Below are 16,146 nucleotides of genomic sequence, written 5' to 3' on the forward strand. Positions count from 1 at the left end.
CAGCATGAAAACATCTAGGTTCAGAGAAGCACACTGGCTCAATGGTGAAGACAATGACTACACTTAATAATGAGATTAAGAAATAATCTAAGTGATATCACGTACAGACATACAAGGAAAACTGGAGCAGTGGCTACATCCCCTTTCCACATTTATGAATATCATAGTCTGAAGTCTTAAGTAAGAAAATGTTATGGAAATGGCATGAAAGAATAGACAAATATTTTTAAAAAATCATGTCCGTTTATGTTTTGTGGACTTCATTTGCTGTGATACTCATGCCAGTTTTCAGGACAAGCATATGCACTAGGACCAGCTCTAGCTCAGCACAACACTGGGCCCACGAGGATTTCTAATCCAGGTGGAGAGATAAGTGACGGGGGTGAATGAATAGGATGCTTTAGACAGACCACTCTGACACACTGAATTAACATACAGAAACCCCGCCCTTTTCCTCTACCTGGCAGAAGCCAAACTCCCTGCCTCCACTTTCTATCTTTTCTGTACAGATCTCCCTCAACTTATGATGGGTTTTCATCTTGATAAACCCACCATAAGCTGAAAATATCCTCAGTAGAAAATGCATTTAATACACCTAACCTACCAAACATCATAGCTTAGCCAACTTAAACGTGCTCAGAACACTTACATTAGCTGACAGTTGGGCAAAATTATCAAACACAAAGCCTATTTTATAAGAAAGTGTTGAATATCTCATGTCATTTATTGGGTACTGTACTGAACGTGAAAAAGAGAATGACTGTGCGGGTCCATCATGGTTGTAAGTGTGTCGGTCGTTTACCCTCGTGATCGGGTGGCTGCCTGGGAGCCGTGGCTGCCGCCGCCCAACCTCATCAGCGAGTATCATCTCCACATCCACTAGCCCGGGGAAAGGTCAAAGTTCACAATTTGAGGTATGGTTTCTACTGAATGTGCATGGCTCGCACATCATCATAAAGTCGAAATATCGTAAATCGAAATATTGTAAGGCAGGGACCGTCCGAACTTCTCCATTTGTTTCGTGTCTGTCTTTGGGTTACTGGCTGCCTCTGTCTTTGGCACAGCTACTTATTTTGGAGAGCTGAGTAACAACCAGTTCAAGACACAGCCGATCACATTCCCTGCAGCATCTACCTCCCAGTTTAGGGTAAAAACTCTGCGAGTGTTCCTAACAGTTCACTAGGGCAGCTTAGCCGGCTTGTGTGTCTGACATCTGCTTACCCAATAATTTCCAATCAACCACCCTGGCTGTGTTAACCTTCTATCAGCAAGAAAACAGAGCCCCAGCTATGTGGTATAACATAATAGAGCTTATTCTGCTCTCATTACGACTTGTCATACACAGAAAACTCAGTTTCTGAATTCCTTCTAGGATTTATGATAACGACCTAGCACACTAATATAAGAAAACAGGCTGCTAGCTTTTGACATTCACCATTCTATAAAGAACTTGAAAATTTTAAAAATCCATTATTTTTCATACCACAGAATCTCTCATAGGAGGCATAATGGTATAATATTGCATCATAAATTATGCTGTTCACATTATAACAATTTCAGAGTAACAGAACACATAAATAAACCTACTTGTGCTGGGGAATTTCCACTGGCTCCGAAGGCTTATAGAAGTTCCGTCCAATCTGGTACATGGACAACTTTTTTAAGATCCTGCAAGTATATATTTTTAAAATCTGTTAAACAACCGTTGATAACAGTATACTTCCAAGTTTGTATGCATGCTGAAAGAAAAATAGTAGAAAAGTCCAGAACTCTTATTGTTATAACACTGGAAGGTTTAGCTGCTAAATGTACATATGAGTGTATATACAAGAACTATCACTTCATGTTTGGGAATGACACAATTGAAATTAGTTCTATCTCTCTGGGTTTAACTGCAATAAGGAGGTGGTCACTTTCCAGTTATGACTGTGACTGTAACATTCTGGTTGGTGTGGATGAGGTGAGAAAAGCCATGTCCACAGGCTCTTCTGGCCTCTTTCTTATTTTGAGATGAGGAGGCTGTTTCCCTTCTTTTTCTTTCTTATTTTTTGTATAGTTAATTTACAATGTTGTGTTAGTTTCAGGTGTACAACAAAGTGATTCAGTTATATATATTCTTTTTCAGATTCTTTTCTATTGTAGGTTATTACAAGATATTGAATATAGTTCCCTGTGCCATACAGTAGGTCCTTGTTGTTTATTTTACATATCGTAGTGTGTATATGTTAATCCCAAACTCCTAATTTATCTCTCCCCCCCGCATCCCCTTTGGTAACCATAAATTTGTTTCCTATGTCTGTGGGTCTATTTCTGTCTTGTAAATAAGTTCACTTGTATCATTTTTTTAGATTCCACATATAAGCAACATCGTATGATATTTGTCTCTCTCTGCCTGGCTTACTTCACTGAGTATGATTGTCTCTAGGTCCATCCATATTGCTGCAGATGGCATTATTTCATTCTTTTTTATGGCTGAGTAGTACTCCATTTTATATATGTACCACATCTTTATCCATTCATCTCTCGATGGACATTTAGGTTGCTTCCGTGTCTTGGCTATTATAAATAGTGCTTCTATGAACATTGGGGTGCATGTCTCTTTTCGAATTAGAGTTTTCTCCACATATCAGGAGTAGAACTGCTGGGTCACATGGTAATTCTATTTTTAGTGTTTTAAGGAACCTCCATACTGTTCTCCATAGCGGCTGCACCAATTTACATTCCCAAGGAGGCTGTTGCTAATGAGGCTACTCAGGCTTCCCAGCGCTACCAAATGACAAGGTTGCCTCTTCAGCAACTAATCCTGGTCACCTTTGTAACGTGACACATCACTGATCTGAGGTTGCCGCATGCATGGGGGAAACAGGAGAGTTTCACGTCCGAAAACAGGGGTTCCAACTGCATGATTTTTGGCTGTCCAATGTCATCTGAGCCTCAGTCCCCTCATCTGTAAAACGGGGATTTTTTTTTTTTTTTTTTTTGGCGGTACGCGGGCCTCTCACTGTTGTGGCCTCTCCCGTTGCAGAGCACAGGCTCCGGATGCGCAGACTCAGTGGCTATGGCTCACGGGCCTAGCCACTCCGCGGCATGTGGGACCTTCCCGGACCGGGGCACGAACCCGTGTCCCCTGCATTGGCAGGTGGACTCTCAACCACTGTGCCACCAGGGAAGTCCTAAAACGGGGATTTTAATCACACCTGCCTCAGGGCTCTCGAGTAAGGATCAAGGAAGCTCTAACACCACACAAAGAGCTTTGTCACTGCAAAGCACCTTGCAAACGTCAGCTGACTTAAAATAGTCCCCTCTCAGGGGGGCACATGCAAGACTGGCTGCTGAAGGGCATTTTACAGTGCTGAGCTGAGGCCCAGATATGATCTAAAGATGCTCAGCAAGATGTCTGACTAGAATTAGAAAGCAACGTTATCTGTGTGATGAAAGTTCCTTTACGTGCCCTACTCAGCAAACCCCCAAACGCCCCGTCCTCATCCTGTCCAGAGGCCACTGTTGAGTGAAGGGCTCAAATCTTAGGTTCTTAACACATCCTGCTAGTGATCCACACCCGTAGCGGGGAAAACGGTGGTTCTCAAGCTTTCGTGCTGCCACGTGTCATCCGGGAAGCTTGCTAAAAATGTGGGTTTTCAGGCCCCATGCATGAAATTCTATTCACTAGGTCCAGCGAGGCGCTAGGGAATCTGCATTTTGTCGAGTCCCACCCAACATCCAAGATGACATGGAAGCAAGTGATCCTCAGGTCAGTTTGAAGAACACTGAGAAGCTTGGTGACAACCTCCCTTCTGCCCCCAGGGACACATGGGGAAGGAAAGGGGGCTGAGAGGCAAGTGACAGCAGAAAGCAGATGCTGATGGCCTTTCACACCTAAAATCCATCAGCCAGGAGAAAAACCAATCCTTCCGTTTACTAACCCAGACACACGCATCTTTTAAGTCTGGCGGTGGAGGCTGGGAGCGGGCACAGAAAAAGAAGAAAAGGGAAGAGGCACCTGCCCTGCAGCCACTGAGACATCACAACCCTCGAGTCCTTTGTCTCCACACAGATGATACTGGATAGTAACAGAGGTGCCAGTCTGAGGCCGTGATGGACTGTGGTGTGTATTATTGCACAAGTACATGAAAGGATATGGAAGATTTCCCTAAAGATGACACTGCTGCTGGCACACTGCCTACAAAATGGTTAATACTTTTAATACCCAGGCTCTACCACGACAGGCATCATGAGCCTAAATTAGATTCACATTTAAGGCACTTTACTTCTTGAAGATGATACTGAAGACCTGCATGCACACGGGAGAACTTGCCGGCAGCTCCCTCGTCAGAGTGATAGTCATCTTTACAGTCTCGCCTCTTCGAGTTTCACTTGACAATTCCGTGACCTGAAAAAAGAAGGACTTAAAATGCACTCTACGGATTATCCTCAAGGGCACAGAATGTGGATATGCTAAAGCCGTCCCAACTTAATAGGCATTAACAAAAACAAAACTGCAGGTGTCAGTAATGTAATAATCTAATGATTACGTTACGTGTGGAAGGTTTTTTTCGCTGTATTTTGCTAATACCAGAAAAGCGACACATCTCTTTCCTCTCGAACTTCTTAATAGAGAATCAAAACCGGCCTCGGGGTTCAAACATTCAATCCAAAGAGAATCCAGAGCAGCGGTTCTTGACCTTTTTGGGAAGTGGGGGTGGGAAGACAGGTCACAACCTACTTTGAGAGTCTGATCAAAGTTACAGACATTCTCCAAAGAAAATGTCACATATGTACATACAGAAGCAATGTATACAATGTACCCATTTTCAGATGTTCACGGATGCCCAGAAGCCTACTAATGAACTTTCCTGCCCATCCTGGGTTCATGGATTTCAGAGGGAAGCCTCTCAAAAGTTCATTCAAAAAAACAGAGGAACAGAGAAGAAGAAAGCAAAGGATAGGGAACAGACGAGAGGGAAACATAAATGTGGAAAGAGAGAGGAGAAAATGGTGAAAGTTTAAACAGATATGAAATCTGATTTTATTAACTTTTGTAAGGTCTAGAGAAATCCCTAGGGTTCCTATAATCTGGAACAACGTTCTAACAATTAAAATGAACGCATGAATAGGTCTTTATACCAGATGCCTAACTAAATTTAAAGCTCTTCAGATCAGGGAGGGCTCAGGATAGATTTCTGGAATAAAAAACGACAAATCAGTCAGTAAAAATCTATGATCAAGGGTTTTTCAGAAGGGTAAGGAATTACAAGAGGTCAGTTTATTAGCAGGCATTTATGCATTTTACCCCTACTTTCCATGGTGAAAGTGTCGTTTTAATGGCTTTTAGGTTGAACCAAGAATGTAGGGCAGGGATAGTTCACTTCAGGGAAACAAAGAGAAATGTGTCCTTTCACAGGGGATGAAATATTTCACTGAGGCGTTTCTTGCTTCAGATAAAACTGTAGAGAAGTCAGAGGTGGCGAGTTGCAGGAAGAGCTTATCAACGTCCAGAAGTCTAAGGCACAGGAGATGGGGGAGCGGCCCTCAGACTGCTGCCAGGATCTCAGAACAAAGGCGTAAGCCAACAAAGTATGCAGGGATGAGTGGCTGGCAGCAGACGGTCCCCACTCAGAGCGTTATTCAGGAACCCCATTCGTAACAGCCAGCAAAGAGCAAAATCGGCAGCACCCCCTGCACTTCCCCCACCAAACACCACTCCTCCTCGCTTCCCGCCTGTTCTGCATCCCACACCCTCACTCTCAGAGTGCGCTTTCACTTCCTCCTCTCCATCCACTTATCTAACGGGTTGGCAAGTCTTCGCCCTTCTACACCAGTTTCTCTACTCCATTTCAGCTGTTCCAATACCAATATTTACCACCGAGCCCAAGAGCACGTGACGTGGAGTTGCACAGACCCTGGTTCTCTGCCTCTTGCAGCCTGTATGATGCAGAGCAAGTTACTGCAACTCTTTAAGACTTTTTCCCATCTCTAACGTGGGAGTGAGACCAGGATAACGAAGATTAAATGGGATAATTCATGGATCTTATCCCTATCCGTAGCAGTGCTTTGTACCTTGTTCGAGTCCTTTCGACAGCCTGCCCAGATTATTCCAGCGGCACTTTATTAATCGTCCCACTTTGTTCTGTCAGCCATTCAATAGGATGTGATCAGAGTCACTGAAATGTAACACAGCTCTATGGAAACTCTCTCTCAAAGGCTTCAGTGGTCCACGGAGGACAGTTCTTGTTCCTCAGCAGGACATTCAACGTTCTCCCTACCTTTGGAGCCACAACTTGCAAGCCTTCCCAGCTAAGCCTGAACAACCAGAAGTTTCTAAACTATGCCCTTCACTTCCCATCTTTGTGCCTTTGCTCCTCCGGTCCTCCCCATCTCCCCCTTCATTAATTCAAATCCTGCCCAGGAGATAAATTAATGACCATTCCCACTGAAGTGTCCTGCTGGGAATAACCTTTCCTTTCATCACCTCTTTCTGAAGACCTTGGGTAAGACACTTAACCTCTCTAAGGCTCCAGGGGTGATGAGAGGATTAAATGAGTTCATGCATACAGCAGCCTGGCAGAGTAAGTGCTCATCAAATGTAATCCAGTGGTAGGTGGGACATAAAACACAGATCTGCTCATCTCAAGAGAGCTGTGCTGGGGCTAATCCAGAGAACAACCAAGCAGAGCACCTAACACCTTGTAAATGCTCGATAAATGCTAGCATAACAAAACCACTAATTATTATTATGCCACTTATGTCATTCTATCTGGCACTGAATTTATTTGTAAATAACTTCAGTACTAAATTGAAATGCTTCTGACAACAAGAACCTTGTTCTATTTATCCTGGTTTCCTCCAAGGTGCCAGCACCCTGCCTGCTACACAGTAGGCTCTTTATAAGTGCAGAAGGAATGCATGAGAGTGGCAAATAGATGTGACAGGAGACAGCAACCTGGGTCGTGGCCACAGATGCACAGATGGGGTCTGAAAGACAGTGGAAGGCCAGGAGGCAGCAGAACAGGACTTCTAGAACTGCACCATTTGGGGGTGCAATGAGTGAATCAGTGGAGGGGCTCTTTCCATGAAAATAAGCATCCTATAAAGTGTGTAGGGGATGGATGGGAGCACAGGATTAAGCCTGAGTCAGTGTTAAGACCAGAAGAAAAAGATGAGACTAGCAACCTTTGTTAGGACAGTTTCTTTTTACTATCTCATTTTTACTGTCATTAGGTGGCAGGTCATATGTTGATAGAAATTAAGACAACACTCTTCTGTCTAAATCTAGTATCTCCTGTGTCTGGAAGACAGAAGCAACAGGTCTGATCTGTCACACCACGTTTTCACCATCTATTTACTCCCTGCATCCTCATTAGACTCCATGCCCAACAATAAGAAGATGTGTGGCGTATACTACATGCTCACTTTGAATAAGAAATGAGTAATATTAACTTATTCCTAGCATCTGTAGAGTAAAATTCCTCCATTTTCCTTACGTAAAATTGAAGAAAGCTGGACCATTCAAGGGGGCTATGTGATTTTAATATATCCAAATTTCCAAACTGTTACTGCAAATGTGTTTAGAAGAACAAGATCTTTAATGATAGTAATGCCCTTGAAATATATCATTTAGGTATGAGAGGCCATATTAGCATGCTATCAACATCTAGTCATAGGACAAAATACTGAGGGATCACTAAGGACTCATGACGAATAAAAATGTTTCTAAATTTACAGATCCAGATTTTCCAAGTCCTTAAATTTAATCATATGGTAGAATTTTTAAACTCCATATTCAGATGAAATAAACACTCAAGCAGCTCCTATAAATCTCACAGTCTCATAAAAGGAAAAAGGTTCCAAGAGTGCTCAGAAACATACTTCTTGAGGAAATTAACAAAGATACACATGGAATCTAGAAATTTACATTTATGCTCTTGGTGTTCAAAATGCTGAACTTAAAAAAAATTTTTAAAAATTAAGCTTTCCAAGGGATAGAAGCGTCAAGTTTTAATCCAATACTCTGTTTTAATTTTTCATACAGAAACCAGTTCTTTCTCATAATTTTCATACTGCTTTAGAACAAAGCATATGATAAAAACCTCAATAACAATACCTTGATTTTAGGGCTAAAAATATGGAAGGCATAAAAAATAAAATAAAATAAAGGGCTATGAATCTTGCAATTGCCATATCCAATGGTCATAACCATTAAAAATATCCTTAAGATTGACATAAATAACTCCTATTTCATATGATGGAACAAGTCATGAAAGAAATGACACTTTTAGAATCAGGATTGATGTAAAGTTCTTTGGACACGTGGACACAATGTGCAGGAGCAAAAAAATGTAGAGTAAATTTAAAGCTCTTAGGCCATAGGCTAAATGGTGTTTTTTAAACTTTTTTTTTTTTGTCCACACCCTGCAGCATGTGGGATTCTCCAACCAGGGATCAAACCCATGCCCCCTGCGTTGGGGGCTCGGAGTCTTAACCACTGGACCACCAGGGAAGTCCCTGTTACTTAAACTCTTGCCTATTTGGGAAAAGTTGAAAAGGATTCCTATTTCAAGGACACTTTGCCTTTAAAAAAGTAGTTGAAAAAGCAGTGTTTGTATTACAGCTCTTCTTTTTTAAATGCCAGACCATCAGCTTCTTAATTAAGAAATCAATCCTGATGAGGTCTTAATTAAGAAGTCTTTCGCTCTCAGGCATGGGAATAGGAAAGAGAAAAGGAGTGAGTGACATACTCATTCCAACTGTCATGAAAATCAGCTAACCTCTAAAATCTACATGAAGGAGTATAAATATATGCACACATGTGTGTATTAAAAATTTTAAAATACCATACCTTTTCCTCTAGCTTTTGGGAGAGAAAAAGGATGACACCATCAAATGCTTTTGCTTTGTTGGAAAGTTCCGTGTGACTATAAAGCAGAGCAATTCTCAGCCTTCTAGATTCTATATCTGGACTGTATGTCACATGATACTGGTATAGCTGCCAGTCCTGGGGCAGGTCTAAATTAAAAAGATTTGTGACCAGTTTCACAGGTATTCCACTGGAACCTGAAGAAAACAAAGAAAAAACATGTTTTAACCAAAAAAACAAAAAAAACCCATCGTGTTCATATTAATCACAGCATTCAAAAAATTTATTTGCATATGCATAATCGTTGCTAGAAAGCAAGGATTCTTGTTCAGTGACACAAGGTAAGCTCTAGTAACCAGCTGCCTGATAACCTTTGGAGCCCTGCAAGCAAAAGGATCCTGTGTAAGGCAGGCCTCATAAGAACCTGAGAGCAGACACTGACATTCTTGTTTTGGGGAGAAAAGAAACATCTGAATTCAACTACCCTAGGACTCCTTCCAAAGCTTGCCTTCCAGCTGATTCTCAAATCGATCAAGTAAGCATTTTGTAACCAAGCAGGACCCCATGGGGCCTCCCCCATATCCTCTGCTTTAGCTCCTTGCTGAAGTATGTAGGTAATAGTATCTAGTGTACATTTCCTGAATTGTTTTACAGATGCTAAAACCCCTACCAAATGGAAGAAATTAACTACTTGATGACCATTAGCTCCCTCCAGACCTACTGGCAGCAAAGGATTGATAATATTAACCCGTTACCTCACCATCAACCAACCAGAGAATTGTGCAGGAGCTGATCACAGACCCTGGGGCGCCCCTCTTTCACTTTGCCTTTAAACATGCTTTGCTGAAACCCTTCGGGAAGTTTGGGCTTTTTGAGCACTAGCCGTCCTAGACTCCTCGTACAGCGCCTCATAATAAACGCTGCACTTCCCTTCACCACAGCCCAATGTCAGTAGATTGGCTTTACTGAGCATGGGGGAAGGGACCCAAGTTTAGTTCAGTAACAGTTTCAGATGCTGCTCTGGAATTATGGTGCTCTCAGATTATAAAGAAACTCTCCAGTTTTTATCATGAATACAACCCCCATCCGCTTGGAAATCCAGATAATCAAAAGTTCACCATACTTCGGAAAATTCTGAAATCACTTCATTCAGTGATTAGATGGCTCTGTAGGTCCCAGCGAAGGCCCCCCAGAGATAAGGGGGCGACTGGGGATGGAAGAAGAAATTTTACATCTTCCCTGTGTGAGAACAGACAGGGCTCTGGGCTTCTGTTTTTTTGCAAGCACAGGGAGGCCATGTGGGCTTCCAGGAATTCCATCCCCTACAGAATTTTTATTCACCTCTTCAAAATCTACAGGACAAATTCAGAGATGGCCACGATGTCGCTGGTCAGTGCCCAGGATGGCATAAACTCCATCCAGGACAGACTCTAGGAGGGCATAAAGGAAGTACTTCTCACCTCTCCTTGGAGGGAATCATCCAGTGTTCGTCTTATAGGAAAGAATTATCAAATAGTCACTATTTGCCTTTCTGGTGGAGGAGGTGGAAACATGAGCCCTGAGGTGGTGAGGAAGAAAAAGTATCATGTATACCTTACGTAGTATTCCCTCAGTTTTGACCTGTGTATCTACTGAGAAATAATGCACAACCTAAAAGGTAAGAGTTACGTTTTATTCAGCGGACAAAACTGAGGGCTTAAGCCCAGGACACAGCAGCTCAGTTCTGAGGGACTGCTCCCAAGAGGTAAGGGAAGAGCCAGGATATATAGGAGCTTTCGCAACAAAGACCGGAACATCATAAGATTACTTTTAATTAAGGAAAACCATATGTCTCGAGTTAATGAATTTAGCGCTTTTCTATGTTTGGGAAGATGCAAAAGTCAGGGCTCACTGAAATCATTCCTTTGATCTGCACCTCAGCTATCTGGGGCCAGTATCCTGTTCTTTCCCACCCTGAGTCTCCTTAGGGGGCGTCATTGGAGGCTGGCTGCAGTGACTGAAGACTTGGCAGCCGGCGCCCCGTTTGTCTCCATCCTGAGTTCCCTCAGGGCTCACCGTGGGAGCGGCTGCAGCGGCTTCATGGCTGCAACATCTTTTGTGTACTGATAAGGTAGGCAATATTTTTTTCATTGACGTGCAAATATCCAGTAGGAACAAGGAATCTTTGTGCTATTTTAATTAAAGAAAAGGGTTTTTTTTTGTTGTTCTCCCAGAGGACATGCTCATATTAATGGACAAAGAGAAGTCATCTAGAATATCAGAGCTGGCAATACCCTTCAAGACCACTTACAACAGTGTGTTCCAACTGTAATCATGACCCATTAATTAGTGCTGCAGTTATGAAAGTAAGTGAGGTGAACCGTCATGTTTCATAGAAAGACTGGAATACAATAGAATGGATCGGAGTGTGCTGCCCATAGGAAGGGCAAGCATTGTTTCATGAAACTTTGTTTCAGTTGCGTTTGTGTAGTGTGTGTATGCTGGAGAACAATTTATGTACTTATTTTTGCTGCATGGTTTGAAAGAGTTTGAAAAAGACTGATCTGCATCAGTGAGGCTTAACTTTTAGAGGGAGTTACAAAGCCTTTTGAGAATTCTATGAAAACAATATGCCTACTTTTCCTGAAAATACACATGCAATCCTAGGTTAAATTTCAGGGGTGAGCCCCGAATCTGCCTAAAGAATTCCCCAAAGAGGCTACATTTTTCTTTTTAGACCTCAAGTCCAGAAAGGTTATTCCCCATATAGGAAAAAGGTTGGGAAAGAGACAAAGCATCTTTGCTGACCCCTACCTCAGGTGTAAGGAGAAAAGGTTTTCAACAAGTGAAATGTAGTTCTGGAGAAAATGTTACTCTTCCTATTAATGAAAGAGAGAATTAAGGCTAAAACAACTAGTGCCTAGACAATGCTTGAATATAGCAGATGTTCAATACATATCTTTTAAGTCAATATATGAACTTGTTTATTTTATTAAATTTAAATTAAAATTTCTTAAGCAAAATTTGGTAACATTAAAAAAAAGTAAGAAATTCTCTGGCAGTCCAGTGGTTAGGACTCTCTGCTTCCACTGCAGGGGGTCTGGGTTCAATCCCTGGTCGGGGAACTAAGATCCCACAAGCAGCATGGCATGGCCAAAAAAATAAATAAATAAAAATTTAAAAATAAGTAACACGAAGACTGGGTACCTCTTTTGCAGTCTCTCACATGGGCCAATTTCTCTCTGGTACAGACACTCAAATCCATCATCTCTCGTCTGATTTTCCCAACTCTTTCCTTGAAGGTACATCCAGCATCACCAGAAGATAGACCACCTTCACCTAAAATATGAAGGGAACACCAAAATGTTATATATTATTAATATTATATACATCAATAACATTTCATGCTAGTGATATCGTTTACAACTATCATATCAAAAATGCATCTAGGGCTTCCCTGGTGGGGCAGTGGTTGAGAGTCCGCCTGCCGATGCAGGGCACACGGGTTCGTGCCCCGGTCCGGGAAGATCCCACATGCCGCGGAGCGGCTGGGCCCGTGAGCTGTGGCCGCTGCGCCTGCGCATCCGGAGCCTGTGCTCCGCAACGGGAGAGGCCACAACAGTGAGAGGCCCGCGTACCGCAAAAAAAAAAAAAAAAAAAAAGCATCTAGAGGGAATTCCCTGGCAGTCCAGCGGTTAGGACTCCGAGCTCTCACTGTCAAGGGCACCAGGTTCAATGCCTGGTCAGGGAACTAAGATCCCGCATGCCCCTTGGCACAGCCAGGAAAAAAGATGCATCTAGAACCAAAGCTCAGATTTTTGTAGCTTTAATAAAACTGGCCCGCATTGCTGAAAACAGTCATGACCATACAGAAGTCTGCAGCCTGAAAATTGAAAACTGTGAAGGAAGCATGGCGTGTTTTGTTAGAAATAACAGACTCCGAGTTAGTCCTACCTCATAACATTTGGGGCTTACCTGATTCTCCTCTTGGCTAAGGAGAAAGCTCTATCTCCCTATATCCCACTCCACACCCATTTATGGAAGGCTGGTCTCCCTCCTGTAGCTCTTGTGTAACACCCAAAGAATTACAGACTAAGATTGGCCACATCAACTTCTGTACAGATTGGGGCTGAACCTTTCCCCCTTCTCAATCACAAGAAGAGAAATGCCCATACACTGCCGTCAGTGTTTATGCTAGATCATTCCCCTGAGAATGAAAGTCAGCACGTCACCTTGGGACGTGTCACTTACTCTTAGGTTCTAGAAAATGGGAAATTAAAATCTGTTTCCTGATGACTATTTTCTTTTTTAAATGAGTACAAAAAGATGCTAATTTTTCGGATACAACTTTGGCACTTTGAAATGTGAAAATATAAATTTTATATTACAGAATTATTACTACAAAGTAATGTGGGTAATAGTATGACAAACCTCTAGGACACTGACTTGACCACTGTCCTTTGATACAGTCACTGTATGCAACTACCCCAAATGGCGCTACCCACTTGCCCAAAACTGCTGTCCATACCCTTCTCAGTGGAGTTGGAGTCTCCCAGGAAAATCACAAAATTTATTTAATTTTTTAAAAATTCGATTATTCTCACTAGATTATCCATATCATTTACTGCTCTTGGTTTCAAAAGATGTTTGATGGTTTCTAAAAATTCAATCTACCATAGAACGGTAGTTCCCAGAATCTGGGGGTGGGAGGGGCACATGAGGAGTTCTTGTCTAATGGGTACAGAGTTTCAATTTTGTAAGATGAAAAACTGTTCTAGAGACGGATGGTGGTGATGGTTGCACAGCAATGTGAATGTCCTCAATGCCACTGGACTGTACACTTAAACACTGTTAAAATGGTCAACTTTATATTAGACCTATTTTACCACAATTTTTAAAAATAAAAAAAAAATCAGTCTACCCTCAAAGGATAAAGAGTTTCCATCACTTGCTAGTCACAAGAAGGCACAGCAGATGCGAAGGAAATTCCCAAAGAAAAGTTGGAATAACACTTGAATGGTGGCAGTAGGGCTGGAATTATAGGACATTTCTACCGTTTAAGCCACCCAGTCTGTGGTACTTTGTCATGGCAGCCCTAGCAAATTAGTGCATCGGGCATGCCAAATTATACTGTGTGGTAGGGGCTACTTGGACTAGCACGTTGACAAGTATCTTGAGGCCAAACCTGGATTTGCAGGTAAGAGAGCCACCACCAAATGGTGAGGTCTACCGTGGGCGGGGAAGGAAGAAGAGAGAAGGGGCAACAGGCATGTGAGGTTACTACCATCCCTGCAAGGCAATGGTATTGGCATTTATGTGTCACAAAGAATTTAAAAATACGTTTTCAAAATTATTCAGTAAACAGACAGAATCAGAAAAACTGGTTTCCTAGTATCTGGGGGTTCCCAACTGCTAAGCACCATCAGGAAATTCAGTGGCAGATTCTGTGTTTGGAAGTCCCAAAGAAACACAACAAACACTGGGGGATCCTTCAAAAAAGGAAGATAAGATGCTCAAGAAGTGAGTCTGCTGCTGAAAGGCTTAGTAGAGTCACTCCTATTCCATTCAGATGGGACGGAACTGGATGGAACAGACAAAGCTGCACTTACATTTCTGTGAAATCCTGCTGGTTTCCACGTGGTCACTGCTAGAAGATGCTTCACTGTCACTAAGCGCAACAGACAGAGGCTAAAACAGGGAAAAAATAGTCAGATTTAAGATGTTAAGTCATAAACCAAAATTTTATCACAAGATGAGAATGGTATCACGTCCTATGTCATTGGATTACCGTGAGCTAGGAAAAGAAAATGTTGGCAGGTAAGATGCTTGAGAGAGGAGAAAAGATTGCCCATTTCAGAAAAAAGATAAGGACAAGCTACGGTCTTCCCCATTCATCAATCTTTGATTTCAGTGCCAACTGTGAGCCAGATACAGCCCTTAGCCCCTGGAGGTGGAAAGAGGCAGAGGTGTGATCCTTGCACCCGAGGAGCTCATCAGAGCTCCTCTGGAAGGTGGTACAGGTGATCGCAGACCTCATGCTCCTGTAGCCTTCAGACATGGGGCCTCTGATGTGAACATATTTGTAGCAAGAAAATAAACTGAGCCCAGAGGATCTGGGCCACCAGCTCAGATGATGACCCTCCTGAATAAACTGCTCCAAAAGTTCACAAAACAGGTGAAGGGAACCATTAATATTGTCTCTTCAGGGTAATTACTTCTCTGTTCAAGAAGGTATAAATCAGCCTGCTAAAAAAAATGGATGATACCAAGAGAAGACCTCTCTATGAGCATAAAGGCATAGACTACTCACTTGAACACTTCTGGTCTAAGATATTGCTCCAAATACTGAGTTTTTGCTAAGTACTGCTCCAAATACTAAATGTAACATCACTCAAAAATTGCTGGTTTGCCACTCAATTCAACCTAGTTGTCTAAGTCTAATAAGGAGCCCTATGCGCAGTGGTTGCTCAAGAAACAGTGGTTGATTCTAAACTTCATTTGTGTCTGAGATTATTTCTTTTTATATATAAATTAGCGAGACAGATCATATTAGATTATATACCACATAATGGTACCTTTGAAGGGACAGCCATTTTCACGAGGAGACTTACAAACGAATGAAGTAATTAACACTTAATGATATACTTGCCTCCCATTTTCAACCTTTTTCACTGACCGAAATATCTATCTTAATATCTTACTCAGATAAGCTCCCCAACAGGGAAAAAAAAAATGTGAGAAACCCTGGAAGAACTCAAAGTTGAAAGAGAAGATAAGCCACTACTTCGTAGCAGAGAGGAAGAGATATCTGCCGAGGAAGGCGGTGTCCACGAAGGAAACAGAGGTAGGAGTGAGCGAGACAATGCCAGCTGCTAAGCTTTCTACCCACCAACTGCGAGGCCTGGACGCGCCCCACGTCCGCGGCGCTGGGGCTGAGGGCCATGCCTCGCGCCCTCACTCGGGCCCGGCCGCTCATGTTCCAGATGCGCCCAGAGTGACTTCAAAGGCAGCCAAGTCTCAACGAGGGTATTTTGTCACCGGTACCCAGACGACAAGGCTGCGACAGAAGCGGTGGAAGTAGTGGGTCCTGGGCTGGAATGGCAGCCGAGGCGCACGAGTGGGTGGAGCCAAGCGCACAGCCCACCAGGTCCCGTGGTAGGGGCGGGGGGAGCACGTGGGCGGGAGGCGGTGTGAGGGCTGCGGCAGACTTCTCTTTTCATCCACAGCCCCCACCATATTTGGAATTATCCAGCTTTCTAGTTTTTGCCCATCATTATGTGTATATAAGGTTGCATCACACTGTTACCTTTTGT

The 16,146-nt window shown here is 42.7% G+C and overlaps 1 protein-coding gene across 1 annotated transcript in view; it reads right to left on the bottom strand.

The window, feature by feature from the left end:
• Positions 1 to 15,809, bottom strand: part of PIWIL4 (piwi like RNA-mediated gene silencing 4) — a 41,132-nt gene extending 25,323 nt beyond the window's left edge. The window contains exons 1-6 of the mRNA XM_060017224.1: positions 15,723 to 15,809; positions 14,443 to 14,521; positions 12,041 to 12,172; positions 8,837 to 9,051; positions 4,269 to 4,390; positions 1,588 to 1,668 (exon numbers count right to left, since the gene is read on the bottom strand). Coding sequence (XP_059873207.1) covers positions 1,588 to 1,668; positions 4,269 to 4,390; positions 8,837 to 9,051; positions 12,041 to 12,172; positions 14,443 to 14,521; positions 15,723 to 15,809 — 716 coding nt within the window. The remainder of the gene's footprint in view (positions 1 to 1,587; positions 1,669 to 4,268; positions 4,391 to 8,836; positions 9,052 to 12,040; positions 12,173 to 14,442; positions 14,522 to 15,722) is intronic.
• Between the last annotated feature and the right edge of the window lie 337 nt (positions 15,810 to 16,146).

The sequence above is a fragment of the Delphinus delphis genome, chromosome 8 (assembly GCF_949987515.2).
Source record: "Delphinus delphis chromosome 8, mDelDel1.2, whole genome shotgun sequence".
NCBI classification, from domain to species: Eukaryota; Metazoa; Chordata; class Mammalia; order Artiodactyla; family Delphinidae; genus Delphinus; species Delphinus delphis.